This window comes from Leucoraja erinacea, chromosome 15 (genome assembly GCF_028641065.1).
Source record: "Leucoraja erinacea ecotype New England chromosome 15, Leri_hhj_1, whole genome shotgun sequence".
In the NCBI taxonomy this organism is placed as follows: domain Eukaryota; kingdom Metazoa; phylum Chordata; class Chondrichthyes; order Rajiformes; family Rajidae; genus Leucoraja; species Leucoraja erinaceus.
In genome coordinates, this window is record NC_073391.1 from 32,406,160 (window position 1) to 32,423,860 (window position 17,701).

At 48.1% G+C, this 17,701-nt stretch overlaps 1 protein-coding gene across 1 annotated transcript in view; it reads left to right on the plus strand.

Annotated features, from left to right (window-relative positions):
- Positions 1 to 6,518: 6,518 nt before the first annotated feature.
- The window catches only part of dnmbp (dynamin binding protein), a 67,836-nt gene continuing 56,653 nt past the window's right edge, over positions 6,519 to 17,701 (plus strand). The window contains exon 1 of the mRNA XM_055646518.1: positions 6,519 to 6,716. Coding sequence (XP_055502493.1) covers positions 6,606 to 6,716 — 111 coding nt within the window. The 5' untranslated portion in view covers positions 6,519 to 6,605. The remainder of the gene's footprint in view (positions 6,717 to 17,701) is intronic.

Sequence of the window (17,701 nt, forward strand, 5' to 3'; positions counted from 1 at the left end):
CCACACCATCTTTCCTCTCTCTCCCTCCCTCCATATACGCAATGCCCGACCAATGAAACAATATACTGTAAGCTTTCTTTATTGGGAGGGAGAAGAAGAAGAAACCATGGACAAATTCTGCCTTGGAGACCAAAGATCTTTTACTTTTACAGTCGTATTGTCCGTGTGTATATTAACTTCCTTTTCCTCCCTCCTGCTTTCATAGCCCTTTCTCCCTCATTGCCCCCCCCCCCCCCCCCCCCCCACGTAGTGAGATGAGAGGAGCAACACCATGGGAATGGGCTCACTTTTATATTTCAAAGTATTCGAGAAATAAATATATCCAACACATGATCCTTACAAGACTCCATCCAACATTATCGGAGGCTATACATACATTGAATACTTTTTACACAAATTACACAAATTTACCCCCACCCTTGCCACTCATGTGGCCCACAGGCATGGAATCCCTTCCCTTACTTTTGAAGTACACACCCTGCCCCCCATCTCCAGCAGCGGAAGGACCCTAGACTGTGGTCCTCCCCCACCGAGCCTTGGTGTTGGCTGCACCGAGCTTCAGTGCGTCCCTCAGCACGTACTCCTGCAGTCTGCAGCGGGCCAGTCGGTAACATTCCCCGACGGACATCCCGCTCCGCTGGGTGGACAACCACGCTCGGGCAGTCCAAAGAGTGCCTTTCACCGAGTTGATGACCTTCCAGCAGCACTCCATGTCAGTCTCTGAATGCGTCCCTGGGAACAGTCCGAAAATCACAGAGTCCTCTGTGACGGAGTTGTTCGGAATAAATCATCACAGGGACCCTTGCAAACCTCTCCAGACTGCCTGTGCAAATCCACACTCTGCGAAGAGGTGGGCAACTGTCTCCTCTCCATGGCAGCCTCTCGAAGGCAGCGTGCGCTGGTAGTCAGGTTCCGACGGTGCAGGAAGGATCTGACTGGGAAGGCTCCCCTCACCGCCAGCCTAGCCAGGCCTTGGTGCTTACTGGTGAGTTCTGGCGATGAGGCATTTGGCCAGATAAGCTGTGCGGTCTGCTCTGGGAACCACGCCATCGTGGACAGATTCTGGCCTCGGGGACCGCATCACACCAAAGATCTTTTCCTTTTATGGTCGTATTGTCTATGTGTATATTTTTAAATAGATTTAATATTCTGCTTTTACTTAAATTGTCCGTTGGGGCTCCCAGCTCTTATGCTTAGAGCCAACCGGCTCCCACCATTGGCTGGCTGGGATGTCAATCATGCCGAAGCCCTGCCTACTCAATGTCAGTGGAATGATAGACAAAGGCAGTCAACTCAGTTCCCAAATGTCCAAGTAATTTTGCAAGTCACTTTCGAATGTGTTTAATAAACTGTTTTTAAAAATGTTTCTTCTCATGTTTTTTTTTTCTCCACACGGTTTTACTCCATGTTTAACTTAGTTTATTGTCACGTGTACCAAGGAACAGCAAAAAGCTTTTTGTTGCATGCTATCCAGTCAGCAGAAAGACTATACAATATTACAATCTTGACACAGTCCACAGAGTACAGATACAGGATAAAGGGAATAATGTTTGGTGCAAGATAATGTCCAGTAAAGTCCGAGGGTCTCCAATGAGGTAGATTGTAGCTTGGGACCGCTCTCTAGTTGGTGATAGGATTACTCAGTTGCCTGATAACAGCTGGGAAGAAACTCCCTGAATCTGGAGATGTGCGTTTTCGCACTTAAAGTTCAAAGATGGGAAGCCTTCAGTTTGGGTTGAGTTGGGAGAGGAGTTTCTTTCAACAGAACTCGTCTCCCTCATTGGGATATTTGTCATCACAAACCACTTGCGATGAAAGGAGTTTGCAAGAATGCATTTGGTCAGGAGAAATCCGTGGAGAAAATTTCAGCATCTGCAATCTCTTGTACTGCAATAAGTGAGTAACAGTATGGAAACAGGCCCTTTGGCAGACCAGGATATTGCCAGGAAGCGAGGGTCTGATCTATAGGAAATAGCTGTGAGAAAGTGGCATAATATAGAACTAGTGTGAACGTGTGATCGATGGACGGCTTGGACTCGGTGGGCCGAAAGGCCTGTTTCCATGCTGTGACTCAACTAAACGGAACAAAAGTCATTGGTACCTGTCGTTTCCAGCCTATTTTGCTGCTAAGTTGCTATAAGCTGACTGCTGTCTATGGCGACGCTGATTATCCCATGATGAAGTTCGCTATCGTTGTGTGCTGCTATTCATAAACCTCTCGATGAGACTGTTGTTGATGATAACACACGTGGATGAGTGAAGTGAAACTCGGTCCTGTTCCAAACATGGAAGGATTTTGATTTTAAACGTCAACATCTGCAGAGCCGGGCCGAGATTGTCGGTGCCTGCAGCGTGTCAGTCAACGCTTCCTTATCTGCTTCCTCCTTTTGTTGCTTCTGGGTCTGTCTGTGGTGTGGTAAGAGCCCGACTTGTCTATGCTGACCACGATGCTCCATCTCAGCTGCTGTTCTTTCCCTGGAGACTGGCAGATCTTCAGCCTGGAACCTACAATATCCAGGGGCAGGAGCAGCTTCTTTCCAGCAAACACCATGTGATAGAACACAACAAACTCCAACTAAACTCCAACATGTCTACTGAGCACTGTGTTTCCATATTTCTCGTATTCCTGCAAGTAAAAATGTAAATTATTATTATCATATGTACAGTGAAGAAGGCGAATGGTATGTTAGCATTCATAGCAAAATGATTTGAGTATGGGCGCAGGGAGGTTCTACTGCAGATGTACAGGGTCTTGGTGAGACCACACCTGGAGTATTGCGTACGGTTTTGGTCTCCTAATCTGAGGAAGGACATTCTTGCCATAGAGGGAGTACAGAGAAGGTTCACCAGGCTGATTCCTGGGATGTCAGGACTTTCATATGAAGAAAGACTGGATAGACTCGGTTTGTACTCGCTAGAATTTAGAAGGTTGAGGGGGGATCTTATAGAAACTTACAAATTTCTTAAGGGGTTGGACAGGCTAGATGCAGGAAGATTGTTCCCGATGTTGGGGAAGTCCAGAACAAGGGGTCACAGTTTAAGGATAAGGGGGAAATCTTTTAGGGCCGAGATGAGGAAAACATTTTTCACACAGAGAGTGGTGAATCTCTGGAATTCTCTGCCACAGAAGGTAGTTGAGGCCAGTTCATTGGCTATATTTAAGAAGGAGTTAGATGTGGCCCTTGTGGCTAAGGGGATCAGGGGGTATGGAGAGGAAGGCAGGTACAGGATACTGAGTTGGATGATCAGCCATGATCATATTGAATGGCGGTGCAGGCTCGAAGGGCCAAATGGCCTACTCCTGCCCATATGTTATATGTTTCTATGAAATTCATAAGTTATAGGAGCAGAATTAGACCATTCGGCCCATTGAGTCTACTCCGCCATAGCTTATCTATCTTTCCCTCTCAACCCCATTCTCCTAGCTTCTCCCATAACCTCTGACATTGATACTAATCAAGAGTCTATCAATCTCCGCCTTAAACATATCCAATAACTTGGCCTCCACAGTCATCTGCGGCAATGAATGCCACAGATTCACATCCCTCAGGCTAAAAGTACATCCTTTTATTCTGAGGCTATGGCCTCTGGTACTAGGCTCCCGCTAGTGATAACATCTTGTCCACATCCAAGGTTTCCTAGATTTAGGTTGATATTTATTATAGTCACGTGCACCGAGGTACAGTGAAAAGCTTTGTTTCGCATGCTATTCAATCAGATCCGATACACCATACATAAATGCAATCAGTTCAAACTCAAGTACAATAGGTGGAGCAATGGGGAAGATACAGAGTTCAGAATGTAGTTCTCAACATTGTAACGCATCAGTTCCAGAGACAAAGTCCAATGTCCACAATGGGGTAGAGGACTTCCTCTTATCCAGTCCATACACAAGATTAGAAGTTGTTCAGCCAGAGCTGAACACATTTCTCGGCATCTGCATACAATGGTGTCTGTCTTGTCGCTTCTTGTGCTTCTTGTGCGTGGTGGTGGAAAGATTGGTGGAAACAGGGCCACGACATGAACGCTCTTTCCTCTCTCCCACCGGGGTAGAGGTGTATCGGACAGTATCCTAGCTTATGGAAGGACCGTTCTAAAGGTGTGTGGGTTTGTACTTTAATCAGCCTCTGTAAATCGCCCCTAGTGTGCAGTGAGTGGATGAGAAAGTGGAATAACATGGAACTAGTGTGAACAGGTGATGTCCAATGTCCGCAATGGGGTAGAGGTGACAGTACCCTAGCTTATTGAAGGAGGGTCTCGACCCGAAACGTTACCCGTTCCTTCTCTCCAGATATGCTGCCTGTCCCGCTGAGTTACTCCAGCTTTTTGTGTCCTTATTGAAGGACTGTTCAGAAGATGGATAACAGCCTGAAGAACGGTCTGTAGATTAGTGTCACATATTATGAGTCATGCTTCTGTAGTTATGCCCACTAGCTTTTCAGTTATCACTGCTTGCTGGATTCCCTTAGTGTAAGTGGAACGTGCAAGTGTGAAGTCGTGCTTGCTATGTAGTTAATAAAATCTTTGGATCTTTATCTTGGTGTAAGGCTTCTGGTCATCACTCAACAGGGTCCTAACCCAAAACATCACCCATCCTTTTTTTCCCAGAGATGCTGCCTGAATCACTGATTTATTCCAGCATTTTGTATCATTTTGTACCTACAGAGGGGAAGAAGCTTGGTGAATCTCTGGAACTCTCTGCCACAGAGGGTAGTTGAGGCCAGTTCATTGGCTATATTTAAGAGGGAGTTAGATGTGGCCCTTGTGGCTAAGGGGATCAGGGGGTATGGAGAGAAGGCAGGGACGGGATACTGAGTTGGATGATCAGCCATGATCATATTGAATGGCGGTGCAGGCTCGAAGGGCCGAATGGCCTACTCCTGCACCTAATTTCTATGTTTCTAAGCTGTTCCCGAATCTGGTGGTACACGCTTTCAAGCATCTGTACCTTGTGCCACAGGGCGTCTGTGTGGGAGGGTGCTGGGGCCTGGGGCTGGGAGAGGGCTCACAGAGAGACACGCCAGGACTGCTCCCTGAATCACAGGCATCCGGTGTCAGTGAGGCAGTGGTGGGACACGCCAACAGCTGTTCAGTCGGTGGGGGTCACGGCTGCTCCCTGTGTGGGATCTGCAGCCGGCGAGCACAACCTCCGCCCGCCCACCAGGGGGCGCCGGCTGCATTAACCCTCTCAGCGCCGGTCTGAAGCTTCTGTGGAAGAAAGACACAGTGCTGGAGGAACTCAGTGGGTTAAGCAGCGCAACACCCTTTCACTGTATCTCGGTACACGTGACGATAAACTAAAGTGCAACTGCTGTGCACACATTGGCTGACACATTGCCACAGTGACTGCACTTCAAGGTGTCTGAGTTGTGAAACACTTGTGGAAGGGGAATGGACAGGTAACGTTTCAGGCTGGGACCTAACTTCCGACTGATGGATGGAAGGGAAAAAGACTCTCTTTAACAGCTTCCTGGCCCCTATATCAGTCTGAAGAAGGGTCTCGACCCGAAATGCCGTGCAATCATCCCGCTCCGCAGATGCTGGCTGTCCCGCTGAGTTCTTCCAGCACTTTGTGTCCTTTTTTTTCGTAAACCACAATCTGCAGTTCCCCGTTTCTAAAGTTTTGTTTTGCTCAGGATCGATGCAGTTTGCAGCTGTGTGTGTATGCTTGTGTGCCTATCATACTTTCTCTCTCTTTTTCTCTCGTTTTTTCCCTCTTCCTATCTCTGCCTGGACTACCCGGAAAGCTAGGACTGAAGAAGGGGTAGGGGAGCTTCGGGAGACATCACACCCTCCTGTTGCAGCATCTGAGTTTGGGAGGAAGAGCAGGATGGGGGGTGGGGGTAGTGGGGACAGGGGGTGAGGTGGGGAGAGGAGATGGTACCAGAACAGGCTGAGGTAGAAGGGGGGGGGGGGGGGGGGTAAAAGTTGCGGGTGCTACATGATGCACGGTGGGTGAGGTGAAAACCGCTGAGGCCACTCGCGGTGAAACCGACAGACTGTGTCATGGGAGAATGATGTCTGACAACTTTTTTTACCCACGCAGACCATCGATCACCTGTTCACACTAGTTCTATGTTATCCCACTTTCACATTCACTCCCTACGCACTCGGATCATTTTACAGAAGCCAATTAAATGACAACCCTGCACATCTTTGAAGCGTGAAAGGAAACCGGAGCACCCGGAGGGAACCCACGCGGTTACAAGGAGAACGTACAGACCCGTGGTCAGGATCGAACCCGGATCTCCGGGGCTGTAAGACAGCAACTCTACCGCTGCGCCATCGTGCCAGCACAATCTAGCCTCGCCATATATCTAATACCCTCTAATGCAGGCATCATTCGAGTGAACCTCCTCTTCCTTCTTGTAATGGGGAAGCAAGTACACTGCGGGGTTTCCAAGGCAACAAGGGGGGGGGGGGGAGAAGCTATCAGGAGCGTGGTGGGCAGCTCCATCCCAAGCCAGCAGCTGTCCTTATATGGCGAGGGCCCCGGCGACGTGCTGATGTCAGCGCGTAGGGAGGCGGTTAGAATGTAGCAAACGGGCTGGGAATGCATCAACGTTCCATCGGGCGAATGTATCAACGTTCTACTGGGTAAATGTATGAACGTTCCATCGGACCAATGTATCAGCTTTCCATCGGGCCAATATAACGAAGCGACCGGGACAGGACCGCACCGAAGCGGCGCAACGAGCGCCCTGTTCTCCTCCCAGGTAAGGAAGCTGCAGTCTCCCCTTTCCCCCACTCCTCTGCCGCTCTACCGGGTAACCATCCCAGCAGCCGCCTGGCTCCCTTCTCCTTCTCTTCACTTGCTGGACTCGGATCAAGTTAGGGTCCCTGCGGTGAGGGGTGTGTATGTGTGTGTCATTGTGTCGTGTTGTATTTCAGCCTTCTATTCCGTGTGGCGGGGGGCGGGGGGGGGGGGGGGAGAGACGGCTCCGTAAGACTTGTTGAGGAAAATCTTGCTCGCTGCTAATCTCTTGGTTCTGATTTATGGTTTAGTTTAGTGTGGATGTGTGTGTTATTTGCCGTTTGGTTCCACGTCTACGCTGCTGGTCGCTGTTTAATGTGCCGACTTTGACACAGTAAGTGTCTATCCAGCCTCTGAGCTAGAATGCGGCGGGTTCACGTCCCACTGCAAGCAAATCAGCAGAAGTCTAGGCCAACAGAGACGGTGCAGCCCGATGCTTTATTTTGGGCGATGGTATCTACAAAACATCTACAGGTCTGAATGACAATAAAGGAATCTAATCTAATCTAAGAAAAAGCGGTAACATTCTTCCCGGAATTCCTAAATGGTATTTTCGCTTTGGTGTCAACGTCATTATAGTGGACTGTCATATTGTCCCGTGTGTAAAGTTGCAGCACACGGACGTTGTTGTCACATTTCACACGTTATAACAGAGGCTGCACCGGGGAAAATATTACTATGCTGGGACAAACTTTGGGATGTGATGCGCATTGTAGAGATGAGGGTCATTTAATTGACTTCATTATGCCTGACACTGTGTTTGAATGTGTGAAGGGACAGGGAAGATTAGAAGATAGAATATATTAGAAACTGATGTTGTACAATGAGCAATTAAGAAGCAAAAAGTGCCGAAAATATTTTTTTTGCCAGGACTCGAACCATAGGGAGAGATTGGGAGGGCAGGCTAGGCCTTTCTTTATTCCTTGGAGCGCAGGAAGACAAGGGATGATCTAAAATATGTGCATAAAATCATGATGAGAATAGATAGGAAGAATGCACAAATACTTTTTTCCCCAGAGTAGGGGAATCAAGAATGGATATGGATCACATGCAGGCAGATGAGATTAGAACTTGGCATCACGTTCAGCACGGACAATGTGGGCCGAAGGGCCTCTGGTTCATGGTTCCCCGACTCCGTGTAGAAGACTCTGTGCACTCACCCCTATCTCATGATTCTATATGCCTCTACAAAATTACCCCTTAGCCTCCTGCGCTTGACTGTGTAACAGTGGAATCAATACCAGTGGTCAGAGTTTTGACGAAGATAGATACAAAATGCTGGAATAATTCAGCGGGTCAGGCAGCATCTCTGGAGAAAAGGAATAGATAATGTTTAGGGTCGAGACCCTTCTTTAGACCGAGAGTCAGGGGAGAGGGAAACTAGAGGTATGACACAGTACAGAACAAATCAGAGCCAGCATTGATAACCCAGGAGAGATGGAGCCCACACTGGTCCATTGTTGGCTGTGGAAGAGATGATACCGAAGGGATACAAACAGTAAAACCAGCAGGATGACTAGGGTGGGAGAGAGAGTGGGGGAGAGAGATAGGGGGAGAGAGGGAGAGACGGTGTCACTCTATAACATAAGTTATAAAATGATGATAAGTTCATAAGTTACAAGAATTAGCCCATCAAGTCTACTCCATCTTTCAATCATCTTTTCCTCTCAATCCCATTCTCCTCCCCACAACCCCTGACACCCATACTAATCAAGAATCTGTCAAACTCTGGCTTAAAGATATCTGTTCACTTGGCCTACACAGCTGTCTGTGGCAATGAATTCCCTCTAAACAAATCTCTCCTCATCTCCTTCCCAAATGTTAGTTGGAGGAAGGGGATTCTTGTTGGTCTGTTGGGGTTGCGATAGTTAATGGTATTGTGTTGCCTGGCTTTTTCCCAATGGGGGCCGGGATATGCCCTGTGATAATATGCACACAGCAAATATTTTATAATAATCCTTTTGGCACGTTTTTATCAAAATGACTTGCAGGTCTGGGGCCGGGGGTGAGCACTGCACACACTGAGTTCAGCACACTCTTGGAAGGAGCTGAATGTGAAATCACTTTGGCAACATCACTCCAGCTCAGTCAAGAGCAGGAACCCGTGACACAAATTGTTCAAAAGCTGGCGTTCATCCTAAGAGTGAAAACAATACATCCCAGAGTGAGATCTGGAAAATCGTCAAATACATTCAATGCCACAAAAACAATGTTGACAGAGTGGGAAAGGAGCTTTTCTGTGTTTAAAAAAATGCTGTCCCTGCCCTGGGAGTGTGAGACGGGACAGTGTAGAGGGAGCTTCACTCTGTATCTAACCCATGCTGTCCCTGCCCTGGGAGTGTGAGACGGGACAGTGTAGAGGGAGCTTCATTCTGTATCTAACCCATGCTGTCCCTGCCCTGGGAGTGTGAGACGGGACAGTGTAGAGGGAGCTTTACTCTACACCAACTAGATGCCAAAACATAGAAACAAGGAACAGCAGAAGCTCTTTTATAACAATGGATACAAAATGCTGGTGTAACTCAGCGGGTCAGGAAGCATCTCTGGAGAACATGGATAGATGACGTTTTGGGTCGGGACCCTTCTTCAGACCCTTCAGTCTTCCACTGGGGTACTTTAGCACTTTGTGTCTTTTTTTCAACTAGATGTTTTGATTAGTTTTAGAGATATATATAGAATGGAAACAGGCCCTTCGGCCCATCGAGTTGAAATTTCCGTTAAAACTCCATGAACTAATTATTTAATATTTGTAAATGGATGACGTTGGATCATTACCCTTTTCTGAAGATGTTGGGTTTAGGCTGTGTTGTCAAGTGTACAGAGGTAAAGTGAAAAGATTTGTCTTGCATGCTATCCAATCAGATCAGATTACCCTACACTTGTATACTATCAAGCCAAACTCCAGTACAATCATTAGAGCAAAGGGGAAGATACAGAGTGCAAAATATAGTTATCAGCATTGTAGCGCATCAGTTCCAGAGAAAAAGTCCTATGTCCGCAATGGGGTAGAGGTGAATCGGACAGTGCCCTAGCTTATGGAAGGACCGTTCAGAAGCGTGATAAGAGAGGGGAAGAAGCTGCTCCCGAGTCTTTTGGTGCGCACTTTCAAGATTCTGTACCTTCTGCCGGACGGGAGCGAGGAGGAGGAGGAGTTATCGGGGTGGGACAATTTAGTTATGTTGGCTTATTTTTCGAAGCAGCGCAAAGTGTAGATGGAGTCCATGGTGGGGAGTCTGGACTGTGTGATGGACTGGGCTGCATCCTCAGCTCTCTGCAACCAAGCAGTATGTTTGTATACGGTGCCTCAGAAGCTGGTAAGAGTTGTTAGAGACATGCTGAATGAGGAAACAAAGATCAATGTGGTGGGTCTAGGACATTTGAACTCACAAACGTGAGGTCTCTGGGCTCGGAAGTCTGATAACTGAGGGGAAGAAGCTGTTCCTGAGTCTGGTGGTGCCTTCAAGCTTCAAGAGAGAGTTAGATTTAGCTCTTCGGGCCAACGGAATCAAGGGATATGGGGAGAAAGCAGGAACGGGGCACTGATTTTGGATGATCAGCCATGATCATATTGAATGGCGGTGCTGGCTCGAGGGGGCCAAATGGCCTACTCCTGCACCTATTTGCAATGTTTCTATGTTGTACTCTGTTGGTGGATGGGAAGTCAACTCGCTGGTTGTGCTTAGTTTTGTTTGGAAGCTGGATGGATGCCCTGGGGCAGCTGAGTCAGTATCTCTGGCCCAGAGTCACTGGGCAGACAGCATTGTGTTGCAAATCCAGGTCTGAAACCACATTTATTGCTGACCTGCAGGCACGTGAGCTGCTGGCACTGAGGGGAAGTCCAGCGGCAGAGATCCCTGACTACAGGTGCTGTCCGTACGCAGTTTGTACATTCTCCCTGTGACCGTGTGGGTTTTCTCCAGGTGCTCCAGTTTCCACCCACACTCCAAAGACGTGCAGGTTTGGACAGTGGCGGACTGGGTCTAAAATATTGGTTGCCAAAAGACAAAGGGGGCCCACCCACAACTACAATGCTATCATTTAACAGGGGCCCACTTGCTATCACTTGCTATCACTTCATCAGGGGCCCATTTGCCATCGGGCAAGCTGACACCCTGGCCAGTCCACCACTGGGTTTGGAGGTAAATTGGCAATGGCAAAAATTGTACAGTGTCCCCCGTGTGTAGTTTGTGCTAGTGTAACGGGGCAGTGCGGACTTGGAGGGCCGAAGGGCATGTTTACATGCTGTATCTCTAAACTAAACTAAACATAGAAATATAGACATAGAAAATAGGTGCAGGAGTAGGCCATTCGGCCCTTCGAGCCTGCACCGCCATTCAATATGATCATGGCTGATCATCCAACTCAGTATCCTGTACCTGTCTTCTCTCCATACCCCCTGATCCCTTTAGCCACAAGGGCCACATCTAACTCCCTCTTAAATATAGCCAATGAACTGGCCTCAACTACTTTCTGTGGCAAAATTCCAGAGATTCAACACTCTTATGAAGTTATGAACACATGATATATCTGTCCCACACTTCCTCCGCACACCAGGTTTAAGTTGACCTTGACAGAGCAGAAAGGGCAGCTTAGAAAACCACGCATCTTTTTCCAGATTTAATACCAATTTCCTCCAACTGTCTAAATAGTACTTGCATTGAAGTGAAAAATGCTGCTGTTGTTGTACAGATTTCTGCTTTGGAACATGCTGTCCCGTCAAACTCTTCCCCAGGGCACACACTCTTCAGGTTAGCCATAATAAACTCCCTGTACATCGCTCCATCAAACACACACAAGGTTGTACAGTATTAGCGCAGGTTAGATACAGAGTGAAGCTCCCTCTACACTGTCTCATCCAACGACAGGGAATAATTAAAGAGCGGAGCATAGGGATCTAGGAGTGCAGGTGCATAGTTCCCTGAAGGTGGAGTCGCAGGTAGATTGGGTGATCAAAAAGGTGTTTGGCACATTGGCTTTCATCAGCCAGAGTATAGAAGCTGGGAGGTCATATAAACGTTGGTGAGGCCATATTTATTGTGTATTGTGTTCAGATCTGGGCACCGTGTTCTAGGAAAGATGTTGTCAAGCTGGAAAGGTTACAGAGAAGATTTACCGAAGATGTTGCCAAGACTAGAGGGTCTGAGCTATTGGCAGAGGTTGAGTAGGATGGGACTCTATTCCTTGGAGCGCAGGAGGATGAGGGGTGATCTTATAGAGGTGTATAAAATCATGAGAGGAATAGATCGGGTAGATGCACAGAGTCTCTTGCCCAGAGCAGGGGAATCGAGGACCAGAGGACGTAGGTGTAAGGCGAAGGGGAAAAGATTTAATCGGAATCTGAGGGGTAACTTTTTCACACAAAGGATGGTGGATGTATGGAACAAGCTGCCCAATGAGCTAGTTGAGGCAGGGACTATCCTAACATTTAAAAGCAGTTAGACAGGTACATGGATAGGACATGTTTGGAGGGATATGGACCCAATGCTGGTAGCTGGGACATGTCGGCCAATGCGCAAGTTGGGCCGAAGGGTTTGTTTCCACAATCTATCACTCTATGATTCTAAACAAATTAGTAAAAATTCTGAAGAGTGAAAATGAAAAGCAATAAAATAAATATTAATTAAAAATTGACTACATTTCCAGACGTGGGCCAATCATTCTGACTCGAGGCATCTGAATTCTTCTACGTTGCCCCATCCAAAAACGTTATCTTTAGCCTGGAAAGCAGATGACGGCTTGCCTGGAATGCAGCCACAACTTGCTGAGCACATTGGATTGCAAGCAATGTATTGCTGCATTGGTGCTGCACAGCTCACCGATGCATATCTCTTGCAGCCATGGTGCAGATCCCTCGCCACCAAAGACATTTCTATGCACAGTATCACCTGGTGGCAACTCGTGACCATTTGGGGCAGATCTCTGGATTGTACGGATGCCAACATTTCTACTTGGTGCAGGAACGAGATGAGACGATTGCTCATTTTAAAGTTTAACAGGCGGAGACAGGCCCCTCAGCCCACCGAGTCTGTGCCGGACAGCGATCACCCCGTACACTAGTTCTACCCTACACACTAGGGATAATTTACAGAAGCCTGCACATCTTTGTGATGTGGGATGAAACTGGAGCACCCGGAGAAAACCCACGTGGTCACAGGGAGAACATACAAACGACATACAGACAGTGCCTATAGTCAGGATTGAAGCCGGGTCTCTGGCGCTGTGAGGCAGCAACTCTACCGCTGCGCCCCCGTGCCGCCCTTGGTTATTTTGATCCTCTCATAGCTGACTAGTGTGTTACGGTATCCAGGCATCTATCTGCTGGTCGATTGAATCATTGCGATTTTCTGAATAGAATGAAGAAACACGATTCTCCATCTAACAATAAAAAGTCACTGATTTGTATGATTGAAAGCACCTGACAGCAATTAGCGTGGAACAGTTCCCGAGGAACAGTGTGTGGGCGGTGTGTAGTTGGAGTCAGAGCGAGAAAAGATTTAAGAAAAAAGTTGAAAAACATAAAACTGCAGATGCTGGAATGTGAGACCAAGGCAGGAAATGCAGGAAAAACACAGCCAGTTCGACAGCAACTGCGGAAAGAGAAATTAGTCAACATTTCATGTTTAGCTTGGGGATGTTTAGCGCGCAGTAACAGGCCCTTCAGCCCACCGAGTCCGTGCCGAACAGTGATCCCCATACACTAGCACTGTCCTAATCACTGGTGACAATTTACAACCTTTGCCAAAGCCAATTAACCTACATACCTGTATGTCTTTGTAGCGTGGGAGAAGCACCCAGAGAAAACCCATGTGGATGCAGGGAGAACGTACATAGTCCTGTAGTCAGGATCGAACCTGGGTCTCTGGCGCTGTAAGGCATCAACACTGCCGCTACGCTGCAGTGCCGCCTGAGTTTAGTTTAGAGATACAGCGTGGAAATGGGCCCTTCGGCCCACCAAGTCCGCACTGACCATCAATCACCCGTTCTCACTAGTTGTATGTTATCCCACCTCCTCATCCACTGCCTTAACTGGTGTGGAAGTTGGATTAAAATTAAGCCCAGCGGATCTCGGGTTGCGTTTAGGCTGTATGCAAGCTGAGCTGGAGAGGTGATATTTAATTTATTGGCCATAGCAGGAATGTATGTTCCAGTTACACCTGCAGAGATAGAGTGACTGGGCAGCAACAACTCTCTTTGTAAAGCATCTTGACTTGGATTTCCTTCCAAGGTGTTTCACAAGCCATCAGGGACAGCACGGGTTAGATGCAGAGTGAAGCTGCCTCTACACCGTCCCATCGCACACTCCCAGTGTAAAGGAGATCTCCCCTCATCCGTCTAAACTCCAACAGGTACAGGCCCAGAGCCATCTCACACTCCTCATACATTAACCCATCTCGCAAACCTCCTCTGGACTTTCTCCAACGCCAGCACATCCTTCTTTGGATATGGTGGTAAGTCCCACCCGAGAGTTTGTGAGTTCAACACCTCTTCAAACCTACCCCTTGAGTTGCTCTGCTTCCACTCCAGGGGTTTGGCTGTAAGAAAAATCCCCGGAGATGGGATCAGGAGGGGGAGTGAGGCCGCTCCGGTTTCCTCCTATACTCCAAAGACGTGCAGGTTTGTATGGTAACTGGCTTTGTAAAATTGTCAATCGTACCTAGTGGGTCGGATAGTGTTAGAGTTCGAGTGGTCGCTAGTTGGCGCGGACTCGGTGGGCCTAAGGGCCTGTTTCTGCGCTGTATCACTAAACTAAACTAGACGGGTAAGGGCAAGTAAGGCTTGGAAGGAAGGGAATGTGAGTGGGGAAGGTGCCTCCTGTCCCGACATGTCCGAGCTCTGCCGGTGAGCTGTGGCTGGGTGCGACAGGGTTTTGTCCCAGTTCCCCACCAGCACTGAGAGCCTTGCACTGCAGCAGGGAAACCTGCACTGCCCTGCAGTGGGCTATTGCACCTTGTGACGCCTTACAATCAATCCTCAGCCGCACACACCCACACCCTGCCCTGGTGCTGGAGAAGTCAGTCACCTCAAACATTTGCCTCGCTCAGTTGCTTCTGATCTCCTTCACTCCTCTGCTGTCCATTCTCCAACCCCATCAACTTTCACACAGACACACACAGACAGTCTCGGACTGCCTTTAATCCGACTTTACTGGATTTATGTTGCATTAAACGCGATTCCCTTTATCCTGCATCTGTACACTGTGGACTTCCTGATTGTAATCATGTATGGTCTTTCCCCCGACTGGATAGCATGCAATAAAACAGCTTTTTACTGTACCTCGGGAACACATCACAACTGAACTAAACAGAGACATGAGACGGGCACAACTTTCCCCTGCTGACCAAGATGCCCCATCTAAGCTCGACCCACTTACCCGCATTTGGCCCATATCCTTCTAAACCGTTCCTATCCATGTACCTGTCCAAATGTCTTTTAAATGTTGTTATAGTACCTGCCTCAACTACCTCCTCTGGCAGCTCCTCCACACACCCTCCACCCTCCTAAACTCAGAATGTCAATCCAGATGTAAGGGGACACTTTCCAGTTTAGTTGTCAAATGTGGCGAGGTGTAAGGTGACACTTTAGTTCATTGTCAAGTGTGCCGAGGTACAGTGAAAAACTTTTGTTGCGTGGAGTCCAATCAACAAAAAGACTACACGTGATTACAATCAAGCCAGGGTATATCATATGGTGCAGAAAAAGTCTGATTAAAGATAGTTTGAGGGTCTCCAATACGGTGGATGGGAGGTCAGGACCGCTCTCCAGTTCTTAAGAGGACGGTTCAGTTGTCTGTTAACAGCTGGGAAGAAACCGGCCTTGAATCAGGAAGTGAGCGTTTTCACCCTTCTGCACCTCCTGACTGATGGGAGAGGGGAAAAGAGAGAGTGACCGGGGTGAGACTGGTTCTTGATTATGTTGCTGGCCTTGCCGAGGCAGCGTGAGGTGTAGATGGAGTCAATGGAAGGGAGGTTGGTTTGTCTGATGGTCTGCACTACGTCCACAATGGAGCTGTTCCCAAACCATGCTGTGATGCATGCGCTCCCAGCTCTCCCACAAGCCTACTGTCACCGCTTCTTCCGTTCCCACCCACCCCCCCCCCTCGAAATCAGTCTGAAGATGGGTCTCGACCCAAAACCTCGCCAATTCCTTCTCCCCATAGATGCTGCCTCACTTGCTGAGTTCCTCCAGCATTTTTGTGTACCTTCGAGGGAAAGGTTGTTGTCTCGACACCAGCTTGCGAGGTTCTCAATCTCCTTCCTGTAATCCATCTCATCGTCATATCCCACCCACTACAGTGGTGACGCCTGCAAACTTGTCAATTGAGTTGGATTTTTAATTGTCTGCACAGTCATGAGTGTATAAGGAGGGGGCTGAGAACGCATCCTTGCGGGACACCGGTATTGAACATTATTGTAGAGGATGATGTGAGATGAAATGTGGCAGGGAGGTGGTGGAATGCGAGCTGGCTGTGGAAGAATTGTCAATTGAATGTCAGTATTTAACCAGTTGCTTTTCACATTGACGTAACTATTTTGCCTTTTGCAGCAGGAAAAAAATCAAATTGCTGGATGAACTCAACGGGTCCAGGCAGCATCTGTGGAGGGAAATGGACAGAAGGCATTTCAGGTTGGAGCCCTTCTTTCAAATTTGGAAGAAGTCTCCTGACCCGAAACGACAGAAAAGGGCAAAGTGCTGGAGGAACTGGAGGAGTGTACAAGATCATGAAAGGAATGGGTTTAGCGAGTTGAATGGCCCTTTTCTGTGTTAACTCCAGCACTGCGAAAGGATAGTGAAGGGCCCTGAGCAAAATAAAGCGAGCTATCATGACGAAATACTGAGAGGAATAGATTGGATGAATGCACAGAGTCTTTTGCCCAGAGTAGGGGAATCAAGAACCAAAGGACATAGCTTTAAGGTGAGGGGGGGCAAGATTTCTTCCGAACCTGCGGGGTAACATCTGGTGGTGGGTGTGTGGAACGAGCCGCCGGAGGGCGTAGTTGAGGCAGGTACTATCGCATAGTTTAAGAAACATTGAGATGGGTACATGGATGTGGGCCAAACACAGGCAGGTGGGACGAGTGTAGATGGGACATGTTGGCCGGTGTGGGCACGTTGTACAGAGTGGGGCAGGCAGTGTGATCTCCACAAAGTGCGGAGATCTCTGAGGGTGTGAGCTGGAATCTTTTAGTTAGACTCCAGCTGTGCCAGCAAGGCCGGCCAAGTTTGCATTAGAACATTGTGGTGAAGTCATACACTGTCATGGGCTTCAGATGACAGTGAGCTGCGGCTGGGAGGTGGTGGGCGATGACATTTAGATTAGTTTGGTGTCACGTGAACCGAGGTACAGTGAAAAGCTTTTTGTCGTGTGCTATCCAGTCAGCGGAAAGACTATACATGATTACAATCAAGCGTACAGACAGATGAAGGGAATAACGTTTTGTGCAAGGGGTAAAGTCCGATTATGGATAGTCCAAGGGTCTCCAATGAGGTAGATGGGAAGTCAGCACCGCTCTCTAGTTGGTGATAGGATGATTCAGCGATAACAGCTGGGAAGAAACCGTCCATGAATCTGGAGATGTGCGTTTTCATACTTCTCTTCCTCGTGCCTGGCGGGAGAGGGGAGGAGAGGGAGTAACCGAGTAGGCGAGAAATAGGCCAGACTTTGTTCTGTTTCAAAAGCTTCAAAAGGTGGACAATTAGAACCTTTTTACCCCAGGTGGAAATATCAATAACTAGAGGCCGCAACTTTAAGGTGAGAGGGGTAAAGTTTAAATGTTATGTGTGGGGCATATTTTTTTACACCGTGGGTGGTGGGTGCCTGGGTGGTGGTGGAGGCTGATACAATAGTGGTGAGTGGTGTCTAAGAGGCTTTTAGATGGGCACATGGATCTGCAGGGAATGGATGGATGCATTATGTGAGAGTTGGTCTTGGCAGCACGTATGGCACAG